Source organism: Sapajus apella, unplaced genomic scaffold (assembly GCF_009761245.1).
Source record: "Sapajus apella isolate SASKATOON/1434 unplaced genomic scaffold, GSC_monkey_1.0 scaffold41, whole genome shotgun sequence".
Lineage (NCBI taxonomy): Eukaryota > Metazoa > Chordata > Mammalia > Primates > Cebidae > Sapajus > Sapajus apella.
The window spans coordinates 701,097-722,253 of NW_022436981.1; the positions used below are offsets into that span (position 1 = coordinate 701,097).

Consider the following 21,157-nt stretch of genomic DNA (forward strand, 5'->3'; position numbering starts at 1 on the left):
TTCAGTGGTATACTACAATAGATTATAAAAAACAAAATTGTTTTTTAATTGACACATAATTGTACATATTTATGGGGTATAGTGTGATATTTATGGGGCGCAGTGTGACATTTTGTTACATGTATATGATGTATAATGATCAAATTAGGGTAATTAGCATACCCATCACTTCAAACATTTAACATTATTTTATACTGGAAACTTTCACAATCAGCTCTTCTAGCTATTTGAAAATATACAGTCAATTGTTGTTAATTATAGTTGTGCTGTAGAGCATTACAACTTACTCTTTCTATCTAGCTTCATTCTTATGTCCATTAGCCAACCTGTGGCTGTCCCTCTTCTGCTGCTTTTTATGACAATTTGTTGTTTGATTCAAGATGCTTCTTTCAGATTTTATTATTTTTAAATGGCAGGTGAATAGATACACCCAAGTACTTCTACATTGTTGGTAGGCCTGATAGAGATTTGGGGCAAGTGGATGTTAATAGTCTTTCCTCAGCCTGGGAGAGTGAATCACTTTAGCTTGGGAGTTTGAGACCAGCCTGGGCAAATGGCAAAACCCCATCCCTACAAAAAAAAAAAAAAAAGTTAGCTGGGTGTGGTGGCACATGTCTATGGTCCCAGCCACTCAGATTGGGGGTGCTGAAGTGGGAGCCGCTTGAGCTATGGGAGGCAGAGGTTACAGTGAGTCACGATTGTGACCCTGTCTAAAAGTTATTCCTGGTACCCATACCCTACAGGTTTCAAATAGATTTTATCAGAATGATCAAGGCTTTTGATGTAGTATTGTATCTTTTAGGCTGTTTCTCTGTTTTGTACAAATCAAAATTTGTACAAACTGATTCAGTGCTATGGAAAACATGTTTTGTTTGTGTTTCCTTTGTATTGTGAAAGTGTTCTATAATTTGCTACAGTAAGATGCCAAGTGGTCAAGGTTCCAGATTTTTCCACTTCTCTTGGAAAAGCTCCATTTTTATATATTTGGTTGGAGTTCTGTATGTGGAAATACAGGACAAATAAAAATATATTTGAAAAAAAGAACTGTGCTTTAGAAAAATGTTAAAAACCACTTGTATAAAACTTTAGGACTGTGGGAGAAAGTATATATCCATATATCCAAGCCATATATCCAATAAGGATCTAATATCCAGAGTTTGTATCTTGTAACTCAACAAGAAAAAGATAACCCAATTTAAAAATGGACAAAAGACTTGAATAGACATTTTTACAGAGAAGATATATGAATGATCAAACACATGGTGAAAAGATGCTAAACATCATTAGTCATTAGGGAAATGCAAATTCAAAACCACAGTGAAACACTGCTTCATACCCAGTAGGATGACTATTAAAAATAATAATAGCTCATACCTGTAATCCCAACGCCTTGGGAGGCCGAGGTGGGTGGATCACAAAGTCAGGAGATCGAGACCATCCTGGCTAACACGGTGAAACCCCATCTCTACTAAAAATACAAAAAAATTAGCCAGGCACGATGGCACATGCCTGTACTCCCAGCTACTTGGGAGGCTGAGGTAAGAGAATTGCTTGAACCCAGGAGGCAGAGGTTGCAGTGAGCCGAGATCGCACCACTGCACTCCAGCCTGGGCGACATTGAGACTTTGTCTCAAAAAAATATTAAAAATAAAAATAATAATAAGTGTTGACAAGGATATAATGAGAAATTAGAGCTCTTGTATATTGCTGGTGGAAATAGAAAATGATTCAATGCTGTGGAAAACAGTTTGGCTATTCCTCAAAGTATTAAACATTACCATAGGATTTTGAATTTCATACCTAGATATATACCCAAAAGAACTGAAAACCAGAAGTTGAGCAAGTACATGCATACACATGTTGTAGCAATGTTGTTCACAATAGTCAAAAGGTAAAAACAGCCCAAATGTTCATCAGTGGATGGATGGATGAACAAATTGTGATAATATACATACAATGGAATTTTTTCATCCATAGAAAGGAATGAAGGGCTGAGCACAGTGGCTCACACCTGTAATCTCAGCATTTTGGGAGGCTGAGGCGGGCAGATCACGAGGTCAGGAGTTCAACACCAGCCTGACCAACATGGTGAAACTGTGTCTCTACTAAAAATACAAAAATTAGCTGGGCTTGGTGGCACGTGCTTGTATGTAATCTCAGCTATTCAGGAGGCTGACACAGAAGAATTATTTGAATCTGGGAGGTGAAGGTTGCAGTGAGCTGAGATCTCGCCACTGCACTCCAGCCTGGGCGACAGAGCAAGACTCTGTCTCAAAAAAAAGAAATGAGGTACTGATACATGCTACAACATGCATGAACCTCTAAAACATAGTGAAAGATGGTAGAGTCAAAACGTCACATATTGTATGATTCCTTTTATATGAAATATTCAGAATAAATAAGTCTATAGAGAGAAAAAATAGATTGGTAGTTTGTCAGTGGCTGGGGAAGAGGAAAATGGAGAGAAATGGCTTAGCATATAAGGGGTTTTACTTTGGAGTGATGGAAATGTTTTGGCACTAGATTGTAGTAGTTGCACATATAATAAATGTACCAAGTACCACTGACTTGTTCACTTTAAAATAGTTAATTTTATGTTCTGTGAATTCCTTGTTATTTATATGGAAAAAATACTGTAGGACTTCTGCCACCTTTTTTATCCTTGTGTTAGAGTAGACTTCAAAACTTTCTTAGAAAATTATTTTAATCTGCCTACATACATTTGCTCTGTTGGCTTTATCCTCATACATTAGTGGGATGGCTATCAAACAGTCCAAGCTCTGGTTAATTTCCTAAATTTTAAGGAGACGCCAACAAGCTCACCTGCCTATCCAAACGTCATGCAATTCTTCCTGGAGAATGTATACTCCTAAAACTAGACAGAGAATAAAGCTTCCAAACTTTACCATTAATTTATATTTAAGAGTTTAATTAAGGCCAGGTACAGTGGCTCTTGCTGTAATCCCAGCCCTATGGAAGGCCGAGGTGAGCAGATCACTTGAACCCAGAAGTTCAAGACCAGCCTGAGCAATATGGCAAAACCCCGTCTATACAAAAATTACAAAAATTAGCCAGGCTTAATGCTGTATGCCTGTAGTCCCAGCTACTTGGGAGGCTGAGGTAGGAGGATCACCAGAGCCTGCCTGGGGAGGTTGAGGATGCGGTGGGCCATGATAGCGCCACTGCACTCCAGCCTCGGCAACAGAGTGAGACCCTGTCTCAAAAATAAAAAAAAAAGTTTAAGAGAAATGAAGTCTTCCAGGGTAAGACTTTAAGATATTAAGATAGCATTATGTTTAGCATACCTCTTCCCAGTAACTATTGAACATAATTTTTTTTTTTTTTTGTCATACATTTAGCCTACATCTTCAGAAAAAGCTGGGATGAACCTGGTAATTACTTACAGAAATACTGTTTAAGAGTTCCACAGGTCTTCGCAACTCTGCATTTGGGGGTGGGATAGTTCTTCATTGTATAGGACAGGATTCAGCAAGCTCTGATTCCTGCAAGCCAAATCTTGTCCACAACCTGTTTTTGTGTCTGTTTTTAAATAGTTGAAAAAAATCAACAGAATTGTATTTTGTGACATGAGAAAATTACATGAAATCCAAATTTCAGTGCCCATAAATAAAATGTTATTGAAGCAGTCATGCTTAAGTTTTAATGTAATATTTGTAGCTGTTTTCCCATTACAGAAAGAGTTTGTTGACCTAGGTGTAGGTTATTGAAGGCATTGTGTTTAGCCTGCAGTTCCCACTCCCTAAATGTCCCTAGCATCTTCCTCTACAGTGACAACAAAAAATGCCCAGCTAGATTTCCAAATGGCTCCTTGGGTATGGGAGTGAGTGGGGAGGGTGGTGAGATGTCCCTCTCGCCATTGAGAACCACCACATAATGTGTGGTATCTCCTTTGCTAGTCTTTATAAGAGTCCATAAGGGATTTCTCTTAGGTCTCTGTGTTAGGAAATGTTACATTTCTCCTGGTGTGAATCTGGTAACTGATTGTGTTTCCTTTTAATGAGACTTCTGGAAAAAGAGCCAAATGTTTGGAAACAGCCTGTCTGTAGTAGCTGTGTGGAAATTTATGTGATCTCTATTTATAAATAGATGTTACCTTGACTGTGGTTTATTTTCCTATCTTTATTTTCCTTTACCTGCTTTGTACATCTTTTTTTTTTGTATTCCACCCTTTTTGGTGTATTCTTTTTTTTTTTAGGTGTATTCTTTAAAGAAAAATTACTTAATTTTTAGAGACATGGTTTTTGTTACTGTGTTGCCTAGGCTGATCTCTTAACTCCTGAATTCAGTCATTCATTGTCTCAGCCTCCCAAGTAGCTGGGATATAGATATATTCTTAAATTGCTGTAATCCTGTTTGGAATGAAATTTAATTAAATAAGAAATATTAACTGAACAACAACCTTAGTGAAATTTTTGTAATCTGAAATTTCTCTCACAAATGCTGCTCCCATCCATTTGAATTCAGATCAGTAATTATTAATAACTAGATGTTAACACTGACTACTCGGTCTATCTCATTTAATTCCCAAAACAGCCTCATAAGATAGATACTGCTATTACCAATATTTTATGAATAATTGAGTTTTAGGCTGAGGTGGACAATCACTTTGAGCCCAGGAATTTGAGGTTACAGTGAGATATGAACTAGATGCAGAATGAGAATTAATGTACATTTAACATGGTTGCCCCCTTTTATTTTTTTTTTCCTGTTCTCTCTTTCAGGATCCTCTGGTTCATTTATCAGAAGATGTGATAGCAAGAACTTACAACATTTTTGCTATTATGTTTCGGTATGCAGTAGAGATATTAACCTGGGAAAAAGAAAGTGAATTGCCAGCAGATTTAGAGATGGTGTAAGTATAACCTACCTGTTTATTCTTTGTGTGTGAAGAACTACTAAATTTTAACTTTAGCACAGCTAGTATAGGGCATAATCATTTTTTAAATAATGAGTTTTTAGCAGAACAAAAACCTTGATTTTGTAGTTTTAAAACATATGTGATCCACTTACTTGGTGGAGGTTTCTCCCTGTTTGGTTGGTCGATTGGTTAATTAGTTGGTTTGTAGCCATATTTAAACTATGTCATAGCTCTAGGACTGGTTTCAGGTGTAACCAGTTTTCTGTTCTTTGATTGTATGATAAAATGACAGATTAACTTTACAATTCTAGTTTTTGTTTTATTATATATTAATATCATTAGGGAATGAACTCTGATATAAATGAGTTTTCTGGTTTGAATAAATGCTCAAATTCAGTTTTAATCATTTTGATTCTAACTTTTAATAAAATATATTCTACACTATGCTTTTTTAGCGTACATATACCATTTTTACGTAAATTATTGAGGTTACAAACTTGTGACCAGAGAGCCGGATTCTGCCACATATATATTAAGATTAGGACTTTCTTTTCCTTGTTAGTGTGCTTGTCTCAAACAACTTTCTTTCTTAGAAGTAAGACCAAGCTTGTTGGAATTATAGTCATAGTTTAGAATGAATACAAGCTGGAATGAGGATCTGAGGGGCATTGGTGGTATTTCTTTTTTGCTCTCAATTGTGTTTTAGATAAAGTTATAGGTTAAGTGTTTTCTAATGAAATGAGGTGACTATACCTTTTTGGAAATGATGGTAATAACTTAGTACCTCATGATTTTTACTGTAGCATTGTTGTCGTGTAGAATACTATAGTATAGTATAGTAACCTAGTTCAAATTAATTTCATTTGGGGGCATCATGGCCTCCTAACTAGACCACCATGTACACTCTTGCCCCTTACAGTTCATTTTCTATACTGCAGTCAAAGTCAACTTTAAGGCAGTTTTGGTCATATCTCCTATCTGAAATTTTTGATTGCCCTTAGGATAGCAAAAACCAAAATACCTTATAAGCTGGCTTAGCACAATGGCTCATGCCTGTGATCCCAGCACTTTGGGAGGCCAAGGCAGGTAGATCACTTGAGCTCAGGAGTTGGAGACCAGCCTGGGCAACATAGCAAGACACTGTACTATAAAAAATTTAAAAATTTGCTGGGCAGGGTGGTGCACAAATAGCCTGTAGTCCTAGCTGTTCATGAGTCTGAGGCAGGAGGATCAATTGAACCTGAGAGGTTGAGGTTGCCATGAGCCATGATTGTGCCACTGCACTCCAGCCTGGGTGACAGAGTGAGACCCTGTCTCAAAAAAAAAAAAAAAAAAATTATAAGTTGTTCAAGACTTCTGCGTCTCTCCAGAGCAGACTGATCGTATACTAATCTCCCCCTTCCTTCTTGTGCTCCATCTCCCAGTATTTACCTTTGCCACTTTAGCACCTTTGCTTTCACATTCCTCTCTCCAGGGTTTCTCAACCTTGGCACTATTGGAATTAAGGGCCAGATTAATTCTTTGTTATGGAGGCCGTCTGGTGAATTGCAAGATATTTAGCAACATCCCTGGCTTCTACCCACTAGATGCCAGCAGCACCCCAAGCCCCAGTCTTGACAACCAAAAATGTCTGCAGATGTTGCCAAATGGTCAACTATGGGAAGTGGAGGGGAATTGCCCATGATTAAGAGCTACTGATAGCCAATTCTGACTTCAGGTCTCAGATTACTTCTCCAAGAGTTCTTCTCTGAGCTCCCAGGCCTGTTATACCCTGCTCTACCTTCTTCTTTTCTTGATAAAAACCTGTTTACACAGAGTCATATGTGCAATATATATTTTCTCTACCAGACTGTAGTATCATAGAGCACAGAGACCACAGATGAATTCTTTACAGATATGTGTCCAGTACCTAGCACATCACATAGGACAAAGTAGCCTCTTAATAAGTCAGCCTGGAGCAAGATAACGTGCAAATAGATAATGAATATATCATTAATATTTTATCACACAGAGAGAAGAGTGACACCTACTATTGCATGCTGTTTAATGATGAGGTTCATACCTATGAACAAGTTATTTATACTCTTCAGAAGGCTGTTAACTGTACACAAAAAGAAGCAATTGGTTTTGCAACTACAGTAGATCGAGATGTAAGTAATTTTACCATGTTGATAATAAATTCTATTTTTACTACAGGTAAGTTACCCTGGAAAATTGAGTTAAAAATGTATATATATATCTAAGCTTTTCTTAAAATTTCATTTGTCCCACCTATAATCCCAGCACTTTGGGAGGCTGAGGCGGGCAGATCACAAGGTCAGGAGTTCAAGACCAGCCTGACAAACATGGTGAAACCTCGTCTCTACTAAAAATACAAAAATTAGCCAGGCATGGTCGCGCACACCTGTAATCCCAGCCACTCAGGAGACTGAGGCAGGAGAATCGCTTGAACCTAGGATGCGGAGGTTGCAGTGATCCAAAATTGCGCCATTGCACTCTAGCCTAGGTGACAGAGCAAGACTCTGTCTCAAAAAAAAAAATTTCATTTGAATATTGGCCTAAATGTATATTGGTTATAAACTATTGCCAGATAGAAAGTTTAAGAGGACATATAGTTATGAAAATGGAAATTATAGATGCCTAGAATAAATGTGTTGTTCAAGGAAATATATTTATTAATGGCTTAGAAAAGTTAGCATAGCTTTGAAGAGAAAATTTAACTTATCAATGAGTAGGATGAACGTTGTAAATATTGAAAATTGATCCGAGTTGTTATGTGCTTTTTTTTTTTAATTAAAAAAAAAATAGAGAGATGGGGTTTCACCATCTTGGCCAGGCTGGTCTTGAACTCCTGACCTCGTAATCCACCCATCTCCGCCTCCCAAAGTGCTGGAATTACAGACGTGAGCCACTGCACCCAGCCTGTTATGTGCTTAAACATGTTCGTTTACTGGTTTGAAAGTTATTAATATTGAATACAATACTTTTACAGCTTAATTTTAAATATCTTTATTTACAGGGGCGTAGGTCTGTTCGATATGGAGACTTCCAGTATTGTGAGCAAGCAAAATCAGTAATTGTGGTAAGTAATTTTAAAGCATGCCTGTATTATTTTTATTTTTTATTAGTTTAAAACTAGCTTCATATTTCAGCATTTATGAACTTGTCTTTCTGCTTATGTGAATGAAATCAATGTTAACCAAAAATTATGTTTAAAGATGTTTCTTGAATATTGCATTATTATCTAGTTTTTTAAAGCTGTCTAAGATTGATATAGAAAATGAGTATGTAGATAAGATATATTCCATTTCTCCATCAAAGCAGTCTTAGAATGTTTTTTGCTTTTTGTTTTGTTTTTAATTAGTAGAAATTAAAATGACCTTAAACACCACGATTACAATGCAAGGAAAGTTATTACTTGGTACCTTATGGCAAAATGTATTCCATATCTTCATGGCAATTAGTGTATCTTTCTAAAAGCAAACAATTCTCCACATTTGGATTTATTTTTAGAAATTAGAATTTATTTTCACCACTCCATGTAACTGAATTTTATGTAAATATTCTTTTTAAAAAATAATTTTTTATGTATCATAATTTTTTTTTCTTTTTTTTTTTGAGAAGGAGTCTCTAGCCCAGGCTGGAGTGCAGTGGTGCAACCTCGGCTCTACCTCCTAGGTTCAAGTGATTCTCCTGCCTCGGCCTTCTAAGTAGCTGAGATTGTAGGCACATGCAGCCATGCTCAGCTAATTTTTGTATTTCTATTAGAGATGGGTTTCACTGTGTCCTCCAGGCTGATCTCAAACTTCTGGGCTCAAGTGATCCACCTGCCTCAGCCTCCTCAAGTGCTGGGATTACAGGTGTGAGCCACCACACTCAGCCTCAAGCTTCTTTTAAATTTTTAAATATATAAAATAGTATGGAGGCCCCTGTATTATCTTTTTTTTTTTTTTTTTAAGTCAGTATTACCCTGTTGTCACCTATGCTGGAGTTTAGTGGCACGATCTTTGCTCACTACAACCTCCGCCTCCCAAGTTGAAGCACTTCTTGTGCCTCAGCTTCCCGAGTAGCTGGGATTACAGGTATGTGTGACCGGCTAATTGGTTTTTTGTATTTCTAGTAGAAAGGGGGTTTCACCATGTTGACCAGGCTAGTCTCAAGCTCCTTGCATCGAGTGATCTGCCTGCCTGGGCCTCCAAAAGTACTGGGATTGTAGGCATGAACCACCAAACCTGGCCTGCATTATCTTTTTTTCACCCCATTACTCTTTCTCCTTCCCTAGCGATAATTACTTTGCTTAATTTACTTTTTTCATTCTTGTGCATTCCTTTATATTTCATATATTAAACATCCATCAACATTATATAGATTGATTTGAGAACCTTTAAATACTGTATAACAAGATACATATTGAATGAATTACACTGCAGCTTGCCTTTTCATTTCAGTGTGATTTTTAACTTTATCTGTGTTGATACACATTGCTGTAGTTCATTCACTTTTTAAACATTGTATAGTATTTCATGATGATTAAACCACAAGTTATTTATTCTCCTGTTGATAGACAATTAGGATGTTTTCAGTTTTTTTGTTGTGACAAATACTCCTGCTATGAGCATTATTTGTCTTCTTTTTGTATAGGTGCAAAATTTCCCTAGGGTATATACCAAGAAATGGAATTCTGAGTACTTAGGGTATGGACATTCTCAGCTTTACTAGATTTTGCCTAGTTTGTCTCCAAAACTGTGGTACCAATATACTTTCCCACCAGCAGTATATGAGAGGACCCATTTCTCCATATCCTTGTTAAAACTATATATTGTCAAAAATTTTTTTTTCCCATTTATTTATTTTATTGCATTTTAGGTTTTGGGGTACATGTGAAGAACATGCAAAATTGTTGCATAGGAACCCACGTGGCAGTGTGATTTGCTGCCTTCCTCCCCATCACCTACATCTGGCATTTCTCCCCTTGCTATCTCTCCCCAGCTTCCCACCCCCCACCGTCCCTCCCCTATTTCCCCCCAGCTGACCCCAGTGTGTAGTGCTCCCCTCCCTGTGTCCATGTGTTCTCATTGTTCAACACCCGCCTATAAGTGAGAACATGTGGTGTTGATCTTCTGCTCTTCTGTCAGTTTGCTGAGAATGACGGTTTCCAGGTTCATCCATGTCCCTACAAAGGACTCAAACTCATCGTTTTTGATGGCTGCATAATATTCCATGGTGTATATGTGCCACATTATTTTTTAATTTTATCAATCTGGGCCAGACATTGTGGCTCACACCTGTAAATCTAGCACTTTGGGAAGCCGAGACAAGAGGATCGATTGAGGCCAGGAGTTTGGGACCAGCCTGGGCAACAGAGCCAGACCCTGACTCTACCAAAAAAATTAAAATTTAAAAAATTAGCCAGGCATGATGGTGTACATGTGTAGTCCTAGCTACTCAAGAGGCTGAGGTAGAAGGATTGCCTGAGCCCAGGAGTCCAAGGGTTCAGTGAGCTTTGGTTACATAAGTGCAGTCTAGCCTGGGTGACAGAACAAGATCTTGTCTTAAGGGGAAAAAAAAAACGCTTGCCAGTCTGAAGTGTGTGAAATGGTGTTTTATCAGTTAAATTTGCATTTTCCTTGATTTTTTTTTTTTTTTTTTTTTTTTTTTAAGACAGAGTCTTGCTTTGTCGCCCAGACTGGAGTGCAGTGGTACGATCTCAGCTCACTGAAGCCTTGACCTCCCAGGTTCAAGCAATTCTCCTGCCTCAGCCTCCTGAGTAGCTGGGACTACAGGCACACACCACCACGCCCAGCTAATTTTTGCATTTTTTAGTAGAGATGGGGTTTCACCATGTTGGCCAGGATGGTCTCAATATCTTGACCTCATAATCCACCACCTCAGCCTCCCAAAGTGCTGGGATTACAGGCATGAGCCACCGTGCCCGGCCAACACATTATTTAAAAAGTGTTGGCAAGGCACATCAGCTCACCCCTGTAATACCAGCACTTCGAGAGGCCAAGACAGGCAGATCACTTGAGCCCAGGAGTTTGAGACACCAGCCTAGGCAACATGACAAAACACCATTTCTACAGAAAATAATAATAATAACAAAAATTAGCCAGGCATGGTGATGCACACCTGAAGTCTCAGCTGTTTTGGAGGCTAAGGTAAGAGGATTGCTTAAGCCCGGAAGGTCGAGGCTGCAGTGAGTTGTTATCACACCGTTGCACTTCAGCCTGGGCAACAGAGTGAAACCCTGTTTAAATAAAAAAAAAAAGGTGTTGATAGACTTGAATAGACATTTCTCCAGAGCAGATATGCAAGCAGCTGATAAGATACCACCTCACACCTGTTAGGATGGCTTCTGTCAAAAAAAAAAAAAAAAAATGGATAGGCATGCACCTATAGGCTCAGCTACTCTGGAGGCTGAGGCAGGAGGATTGCTTGAACCTAGGAGTTCCAGGATGTAGTATGTAATGATGGTACCTGTGAATAGCCTCTGCACTCCATCCTGGGCCACATAGCAAGACTCTGTCTCTAAGAGAAAAAAAAGTGTTGGCTTTTTTTATTTATATAAAAATATTTTATTTCTCTATATCCTTATATGGAGAAATTAAAACCTTTGTGCACCACTGGTGGGAAGGTAAAATGGTATAGCCACTATGGAAAACAGCCTGGCAATTTCTCAAAACGTTAAAAATAGAATTACCATACGATCCAGCAATTTTGCTTCGGGATATACATGCAAAATAATTGAAAACAGGTTTCAAAGAGATATTTTACACCCCTGTTCAAGCACCGTTATTCACAATAGCCAAAAGGCAGCAGCAACCCAAGTGTCTAATGGAGAAGCAAAATGTGGTATATACATGCAGTGGTGTATTACTCGTTCTTGAAAATGTAGGAAGTTCTGATACATGCTGCAACATGGATGGATCTTGAGAACATTATGCTAAGTAAAATAAGCTGGTAACAAAAAGATAAATCCTACTCATATGAGCCACCTAGCATTGTCATCTCCATAGAGACAGAAAGATACAGAATGGTGGTTGCCAGATGCTAGGGGAAGAAAGTATCAGGGACTTGCTGTTTAATAAGTTTTATGTAGAGTTTCATTTCTGCAACATAAAGAGTTCTGGAGACTAGTTTCACAACAGTGTGAATGTACTTAACAGTACTGAACTGTGCACGTAAAAAGGTGCACAGTTGGCTAAGGTGAAAGTTTTATATGTATTTTACCATGTTTTTTTTTTTTTTTTTTTTTTTTGAGACGGAGTTTTCCTCTTTTTCACCCGGGGGGGGGGTGGTGCGATCTCGGCTCACCGCACCCTCCGCCTCCTGGGTTCAGGCAATTCGCCTGCCTCAGCCTCCTGAGTAGCTGGGATTACAAGCACGTGCCACCATGCCCAGCTAATTTTTTGTATTTTTTTAGTAGAGACGGGGTTTCACCATGTTGACCAGGATGGTCTCGATCCCTTGACCTCGTGATCCACCCGCCTCGGCCTCCCAAAGTGCTGGGATTACAGGCGTGAGCCACCGCACCCGGCCATTTTTTTTTTTAAATTTGATAACATGATCACATCCGTGCAGTAAATTATTTAAATAAGTACATAATTGTATTAAGAAATGAAAGACATAAAGCAAGCTAAAACATTTAAATCATTTATTATTGGTACAGCAGATTTTCAAATATAGTACTAAAGGTTCAGATTACTAGCCAGGCGCAGTGGCTCACACCTGTAATCCCAGCACTTTGGGAAACTGAGGCAGGCAGGTCACTGGAGGTGAGGGGTTCGAGACCAGCCTGGCCAACACGGCGAAACCCTGTCTGTACTAAAAATACAACGATTAGTCAGGCATCATGGTGTGTGCCTGTAAGAATCACTTGAACCCAGGAGGCAGAGGTTGCAGTGAGCCGACATTGCGCCACTGCCCTCCAGCTTGGGTGGCAGAGTGAGACTCCACCTCAAAAAAAAAAAAAGATTCAAATCACTCATAAACTAGCGGGACCTTCTTGTTTTTTTTGCATGAATCCTAAGATTTCCTCTAGAAAATTAGGATCTGAATCAAGTAAAGCAAACAAAATGGTGTTTTTCTTACATGTGTGAAAAATTCTCCTGTGTTAATGATGGTATGGTTATCTTAAGTAAAAATAATTAACCTCTTTCTACCAATAGAATAGCTTTTTAAGTAAATTTTTTAATCTTACCATTTCTTTTTAAGAGAAATACCAGTAGACAGACGAAGCCACTCAAAGTTCAAGTTATGCATTCGTCTATCGTCGCACATCAGAATTTTGGTTTGAAACTTTTGTCTTGGCTGGGAAGTATTATTGGATATTCAGGTAGGTTCAAGAAAGTTTATGCTAATCGTCTATTAAAAATGAGCTCAGTATGCCTTTGCAAAACTATTTTGGGAAACATATCAAATAGAATAATTTCCTGCTTTAATTTTACATTTTAAAATACCAACTTTATGCATAGAAGACAACCTATGTTTAACCAATTTTGTCATACTGGATATTTTTATATGCACACAAAGGATTCTCTGTTCAAATAAATGCAAGAAACATTGGTTTAAACAATTGTAAAGGACATTAATATGCTAATGCAATGCAATGTACATTTCATAAACAATTTTTTAAAAATTTCTTTTAGTGGAGCATTTTGTGGAACTCTTCTGAGTAAGCTGGAAAAATGCTATTGTAAATAAAACCTAAGTGATTAACAGTTTAAATGATAAAACAGTAATGTTAATTTCTTTGTTTTGACTCCTCTTACCACTTTTGGTTACCAATAATTTGTAACTCTAAAAATTTGCTCATTGGAAGTTACCAATTTGTTTTTTAAAAAAAAATTTCGGCCGGGTGCAGTGGCTCACACCTGTAATCCCAGCACTTTGGGAGGCCCAAGCAAGTGGATCACCTGAGGTCAGGAGTTCAAGACCAGCCTGGCCAACATGGCGAAACCCCATCTCTACTAAAAATACAACAATTAGCTGGGCGTGGTGGCGTGTGCCTGTAATCTCAGCTACTCAGGAGGCTGAGGGAGGAGAATCACTTGAACCCTGGAAGCAGAGATTGCAGTGAGCCAACATCATGCCACTACACTCCAATCTGGGCAAAAGAGCAAAACTCCATCTCAAAAAAAAAAAAAAAAAAGGAAAGAAAAATTCCAGAGTGTAGAAATTTGATCATTTTTCTTTACATAATGGTAAAAATTAGGAATCCTCATATCCGCAGCCAAAAATGCAAGCCTGGTGTGTAACACTAAAGATTAAAACAGGGATAGATATAAGCTATCATGCTGTTCTTCAGGTAAGACTGTGGATAAGTGACATTCGGATGAAAGAAAAATTTGAATACATTTGCATTGAAGGGCGTTTAGAAAAGAGCGTTACTACCCTGAACTGAGAGTTGAAAATACAGAGGTGTGGAAGTTTAAGAGAACACATTTACTTGACTTTTAAATTATCTTTCCAGGCCAGGCATGGTGGCCCACTCCTGTAGTCATAACACTCCGGCAGGCCAAGGTGGAAGGATCCCTCAAACCCAGGAGTTCATAGAACAGCCTGGGTAACACAGGGAGACCCATCTCTATGTACAAATTTTTTAAAAGGAAATAAATAAATAAACGTCTTTCCAGTTATTTTTCTTAGCCCTGTATTCTTTATTTTGGTGTTTTCCATTGGATACCTATATAGCAAGTGTTGTGCTACACTATTAATGAATAGTATAATGGAAGTCATGTCCTGCTGAAAATTTTCTTTGAGATACTTATCATCAATAATTTACATATTCCTATTTAATACTTACATAGGTCTTCTCTTTCGCCTTTTAAAGGATTTCTGTTTGACAGCTTTTATAATTAAAAATTACTTCTTTTTTTTTTTATTTTGCATGCTTGAAAACGATAAAACAATGATTTTAAAGTATGGGGCCAGGCACAGTGGCTTATGCCTGTAATCCCAGCACTTTGAGAGGCCAAGGCAAGTGGATCACTTGAGCTCAGGAGTTCGAGACCAGCCTGTCCAACATGGTGTGAAACCCCGTCTCTACTAAAAACACAAAAATTAGCCAGGCGTGGTGGCACACACCTGTAATCCCAGCTACTTGGGAGGCTGAGGCACAGGAATTACTTGAACTCAGGAGACAGAGGCTGCAGTGAGCCAAAATCACATCACTGAACTGCAGCCTGGGTGACAGAGTGAGACTCTGTCTCAAAACAGAAACAAAACAAAACAACAACAAAATATATATATAGAGAGAGAGAGATACACATACACACACACATATTTGTTTCATATGTATATATATGTATGGAACAAATAAGTGTTAAAGCTTTGGTTATTTTAATGCTTATATTAATATTTGAAGAACTTTTCTAAAGTTTGCTTTTAAAAGGTTGTAGTAATATGTCTTCCAGGATCTCTCACATGGCAGGTCCACAATAAGTTTTGGTTTAATGAATGAAGAACGTTTTATGTAGCATTAATAAAATGTACTGGTATATATTATAGTACAGAAGTCATGCATTTCTCTCTTTAAACTGTAGCACATTTTATATTTATCTTCAGTTATGGAATGTATAACACTTTTATTGTAATCTGGTTTGATTAGCATAAGTGCTTGAAGAATAATATTAAGTGATTTTTTTCTCTTTAATTAAATTGATTAAAGCACAAGAGGTTATTGCCTTTATGACAGATATACATTTTAACTTTCAGGAGTAGTAGCATGTAATGTGAGATTTGAAATTTATATCCATTTTGTTAAAATATTAATAAAATAATATGTTTGCTTTTTCTGAATAAATTTGACCTTTAGTAAAACATTTAAAACACTATGGATCTATTTGAACATCTACTAAAATGTCACTTTATTTTAATATTTGAAGTTGCTATCTCATGACTACTTTTCCTTCTATTTAAAGATGGCCTTCGCCGGATTTTATGTCAAGTTGGTTTACAAGAAGGGCCAGATGGTGAAAACTCTTCTTTAGTGGACAGACTGATGCTTAGTGATTCCAAATTATGGAAAGGTGAATCTCTTAACTACTTTTAAGGTGTAGAGGAACCTATATAAGTAATTGGGATGTGAAAGATTTTTATCATTTGGAAAAATACTTAATAAATATATTTGTGCTTTTTAAAATTAGCATTGTAGTCTTAGTCTTTGAAAAATATAGATTGGGGGGGGTGGGAAGGTCCATGATCCAACTTAAGTGGCCTTTACATTTTGTTAGAAAATTATGTTTAGAAAACTTGATTTTATAAATAAGCAGATGGCAAATATTTTGTGCTAAGGAAAGCATGTATTTTGCTCTTTTTTTGGAGGGACAGGATGTCACACTGTTGTCCAGACTGGAGTGCAGTGCCATAATCATTGGTCACTGCAACCTTGAATTCCTGGGCTCAAACAATCCCCTCTTCTCAGCCTCCCTAGTATCTGAGAATACACGTGTATACCACCATGTCTGGCTTAGTTTTGTATTTGAGCCTTAAAATACAAGTCAGTCTCAGTGGTGTGTGCCTGTAGTCCCAGCTACACAGGAGGCTGAGGCAAGAGGATCACTTGAGCTAAGAGTTTGGGTTCAGCCTGGGCAACAAAACAAGACCCTATCTCTTAAAAAAAAAAAAAATACTGTGTTGGCTAAGCATGGTGGTTCACACATGTAATCCCAGCACTTTGGGAGGCTGAGGCAGGAGGATCACTTGAGCCCAGGAATTCAAAACCAGCCTGGGCAACACAGCAAGATACTGTCTCAGGAAAAAAAAAAAAAAATGGTGGATCACATAAAACTTGAGAAATAGAACTGTTTGGTGTGTCCTTATCTTATACTGTGATCTTTTTCTACAAGGTGCTAGGAGTGTGTATCATCAGTTGTTCATCAGCAGCCTGCTTATGGATTTGAAATACAAGAAGCTGTTTGCTGTTCGATTTGCAAAAGTAAGTGGTTTTTCAATTTTGAAAACAGGTTATAAGTAGAGTAACTATGCCCATAATTATATCTAGGCTGCAAAAAATTAACATCTAATAGTAATATATAAGTGTATTAATATTAAATTTTATGAAACTTCATAAATAATCTTTTCATTCTTTATAAATAGAATAAAATTATAGCAATGAGACTTCTTGTTCATCACCTCCTATGATGAATATCCATCTATGCAGTGTTTATGAAATAATAAATGAAGAGTTTAAACCTATGCCATTGTGAATTATGGTATTTTTTTCTATTAAAATTCACATAAGGAAATTAATCTGTTTAAATAACATATATATGGATATGATTTAATAAATATATTTGTGCATTTTAAAATTAGCATTGCAGTCTTAGTCTTTGAAAAATATAGATTTTTTTTGGGGGGGGCAAGGTGGGCATGATCCAAATTAAATACCCTTTATATTGGTTAGAAAATCATATTTAGAAAACTTTGATTTTATAAATAATTAGATTGCAGATATTTTGTGCTGAGGAAAACATGTATTTTGCTGTTTTTTTTTTGGAAGAAACAAGTCTCTTCAAAACTCTTGGTTATTGATATAGTTGAATTAAGTGCTCCCTTTTAGCAGCATGTGCTAAGCTAACCACTTACTTTTTTGCATTCACCTGAATTAGGAAGTGTATCAGAATCACTTGGAGAGCTCTTTCAAAATACATGTGTTGTGTTTCATTCTCAAATCTACTGAAGCAGATTCACCAAGAGTCATTAGATAATTCTGATATGATCCAGAACTAATGAAAGTCTGGTTTCATCAGAAACAGTGTAATGCTGCTGTGGTTTAGCTCCACCAGCATACAGAGGCATCCTGGGAGCTTAGTAGTTGTTACTTCCCATTTGGGCTGGTAAACTGCCACTGTGCCCCAGAAGAAAGAATCAATATTATACAGAATTCCACAGATTACATAGTGAATCAATGTCTGTACAGGAGTCTATTGGTAGAAATCATTCCAGTTATTGTTCTCATAGCAGTATTATCTTCTTGACTTCCTCCAGCACTGACTTTTCATTATAATTCGTAAATATTTGGTCAATGTGGATTAGAGGTGAATCTCCCCCTTGTTGTTTAGAATTACCAGCAGTTGCAGAGAGATTTTATGGAGGATGATCACGAACGAGCAGTGTCGGTGACTGCTCTGTCTGTCCAGTTCTTCACCGCACCTACTCTGGTGAGTAGTGCTTGCCTTTTCTTTGTAACTGATAGCTGGCACTCCTTGCCTTTTTTTGCCTTCTTAATAGAACTATGAGCGTTTGCAGAGTGATTATGTGACAGATGACCACGACAGAGAGTTTTCAGTCGCAGACCTCTCGGTTCAGATATTCACAGTTCCTTCACTTGTAAGTACTGAAAGACTAGAAGAACTTTCTTGTTTTCCATTAATGGAAGTAAAGCCTTAAAATAATAGAGAACTAAAGTCTGTATATTCCTGAATAGAATAGTATTTTATTAATGAGTAATCATACTTCAGATACCTTCAACTATTTTTATACTAGAATACAACCTTGAATATCAAGGTAATCTGGGGGGGGGCAGTCATTTAAACTTAATTTATACTTTCTCTTCAAGTAAAGGAGGGAGAAACAATCTGTAATTTCTCATAGCACTTCCCTCAAATTTTGAACTGATTAGTTCACATTAAGCCAATTGATTTTACAGATTATCCTTGGCATTAGAATTAGACAGCATATTGTACACTGTCTCACAGTTTGAGAAGTCCTCCTCCCAGCTCCTTCCCAAAAGGGGAGATGTAGCTAAGGCAATTGAATCATGAAGATTGAATTTTACTGAGCTTCGTGAGTTGCTCATGAAGGCATCATTATGTTTTAGTGCTATACATAATTAAAATTCATATGTAATTTGTTCAACAAATTTAAGAAACACCTATTTATTGGGCACAGTTCTGGACTTTGAGAATGTAATGGTAAACAAAAACAAGTGTGATCCTTGCCCTCATCAGACTTACCATAGTGGGAAAGACTCACATAAAGAGTTAATTAAAATCACAATGAAAATTTGCTTGGTTTGAGAGAGAATAACAAAAGACCTGAGCTTTGTCCACAGTTCAGGGCCTTTATGCAAGGGCATGAGGGAAGGAAGGTCCATGCAGAGGGACAAGCAATTGAGAAAACCTGGAGTAACAGGGCAGAGCATTACCTCTATGGCTAATAGAAGAAAACCAGTACACTCGAAGATCCTTGAACCTGGGGTGAAACTGTATAGGTTTAAGAGCATTTTATAGTTACTTTATTAATAAGGCATATTAAAAATAACTGACTTTTTTCCCGTATTACTTTTATGTTAAAGGATATATTCTAATACAGTGGAAGGTGTCTAGAGTCTGTTTACCCATTAATGAGCTATTATGATAGGTCAAATTAAAGATTTTGTATTTTGTCTTAAGAACGTGAGAAGGCGTTAAAGAATTTTAAGTGGTATTTACATCATTATAATTGTGATTTTAAAAGATCATACTGTCTAATTTGGAGAACAAATTGGAGGAAGGTAAAAGTGAGTGTGGGAAACCTAATTAGATGCTAATGCAATGACCCAGGAAAACATTGATGGTAACTTGAACTGGGATGCTAAAAGTGGGTATGAATCATGAGGGATATTTTTAGGTGGTAAAATCTATAGAACTGGCCAAGTGGGTTTGAGGGTTTTTGGATTTGCTGATGAATTGGATGTTGGGTTTGAAGGAGAAGCATGAGGATGATTCGCAAGTTTCTGGCTTGCAGTTGTGTAGATGTTGTACCCCTTGCTGAGATACAGTGAATTTTGGAGAGTGATTAGCATTTGTAAAGAGGGAAAGTGATGCTTTCAGTTTAGTCAGAGTTGAGTTCCAGAAGCCTCTAAGACAATCCTGTGTTTATTCATATCTGTGCTTCCCTCCTCCATTGATCTTTTTGTCCATTTCCATGCTAGTACAACAGTTGTAATAATTATTTATAGCTTAATATTCCATTTTGACATCTTAAATCCCATTTCATTTGATAGCTTAAATCTCTTTTCATTATTACTTTTCAAAATGTTTCCACTTATTCTTAGGTCTTTCTTAAAAAGATGAAATAAAATCAGATTGTCAGTTACCAAAAACCACATTAGAATTTTCATGAAGACATTGTATTTATAGATTTATTTGGGAAGCACTAACATCTTTGTAATATTGAATACCCCAACTAGGAATACAGTTTGTCCTTGTTTATTCAAATGTTATTTTATGTTCTTGATAAAAGCTTCATAGTTCTCTCATTATAAACTTTAAAAAAATTTTTTTTCGTTCTCATTTTTGGCTAGGCACAGTGGTTCACGCCTGTAATCCTAGCTGAGACATGTGGATCACCTGAGGTCAGGAGTCCAAGACTAGCCTGGCCAACATGGTGAAATCCCATCTCTACTAAAAATACAAAAATTAGCCAGGCATGGTGGTGTACACCTGAGGCTGAGGCAGAAGAATCACTTGAACCCAGAGGCAGAGGTTGCAGTAAGCTGAAATTGAGCCATTGCACTCCAACCTGGGTGACAGAGCAAGATTCCGTCTCAAAAAAGTTCTCTGTCACCCAGGCTGGAGTGAGATGGCACAATCAGGGCTGCAGCCTTGACCACCTGGGCTCAAACAAACCTGCCTCAGCATCCCAAGTAGGTGGGACCACAGGTACATGCCACCACACCCAGCTAGTCTTATACATTTTTAAATTAAGCTTATATGTTGTACATTTTTCATACTGTAGTAAACTTTTTACATTTTTAAACAGGCTATGGTGAGTATGTAGGAAAACTACTGATGTCCATCTTATGCCTATCTGGTATATCTGGATATATATGTATTCAGATTAGAGTCTACCAAGCTCTTTTCCATAATGATTTAATCAATTCATGCTTCTATAATAACATTTGAAAGTGATATTTGCTCCACATCCTCACCAACACTTGGTTTTACCAGTCTTTTAAAATTTTATGTATTCTAGTGGGACATAGTGGTTTCTCATTATGGTTTTAATTTGCATTCTTCTGATGATGATGAAACTGAATTCCTTTTTATATGTTTATCGGCATTTGGATATACTCCTTTGTGAATGCCTGTTAAAGTTGTCCTCTGATTATTGAGTTGTCTGCCTTTTTCTTATTGATTTGTAAGAGTTTTTCATAGATTCTGCATACATATTCTTTATCGGATATATATATTACAAATATTTTTTCCTCTCTGTGTCTTATCTGTTTTACTCCCTGAATATTAAGTGTCTCTCTCTCTCTTTTTTTTTTTTTTTTTTTTTTTTTTTTTTTTT

General features: G+C 37.2%; 1 protein-coding gene across 6 annotated transcripts in view; it reads left to right on the forward strand.

Annotated features, from left to right (window-relative positions):
• UBR2 (ubiquitin protein ligase E3 component n-recognin 2) overlaps positions 1–21,157 on the forward strand; it is a 117,257-nt gene that overhangs the window by 24,800 nt on the left and 71,300 nt on the right. For 5 of the 6 annotated variants that reach the window (XM_032299420.1, XM_032299422.1, XM_032299423.1 and 2 more), the window contains exons 5-11: positions 4,743–4,873; positions 6,891–7,029; positions 7,899–7,961; positions 13,094–13,214; positions 15,802–15,909; positions 16,729–16,817; positions 18,113–18,211. In XM_032299420.1, the coding sequence (XP_032155311.1) occupies positions 4,743–4,873; positions 6,891–7,029; positions 7,899–7,961; positions 13,094–13,214; positions 15,802–15,909; positions 16,729–16,817; positions 18,113–18,211 (750 nt within the window). Of the gene's footprint in view, positions 1–4,742; positions 4,874–6,890; positions 7,030–7,898; positions 7,962–13,093; positions 13,215–15,801; positions 15,910–16,728; positions 16,818–17,943; positions 18,043–18,112; positions 18,212–21,157 lie in introns of all 6 variants that reach the window. The other variant, XM_032299421.1, reaches the window with a different exon arrangement.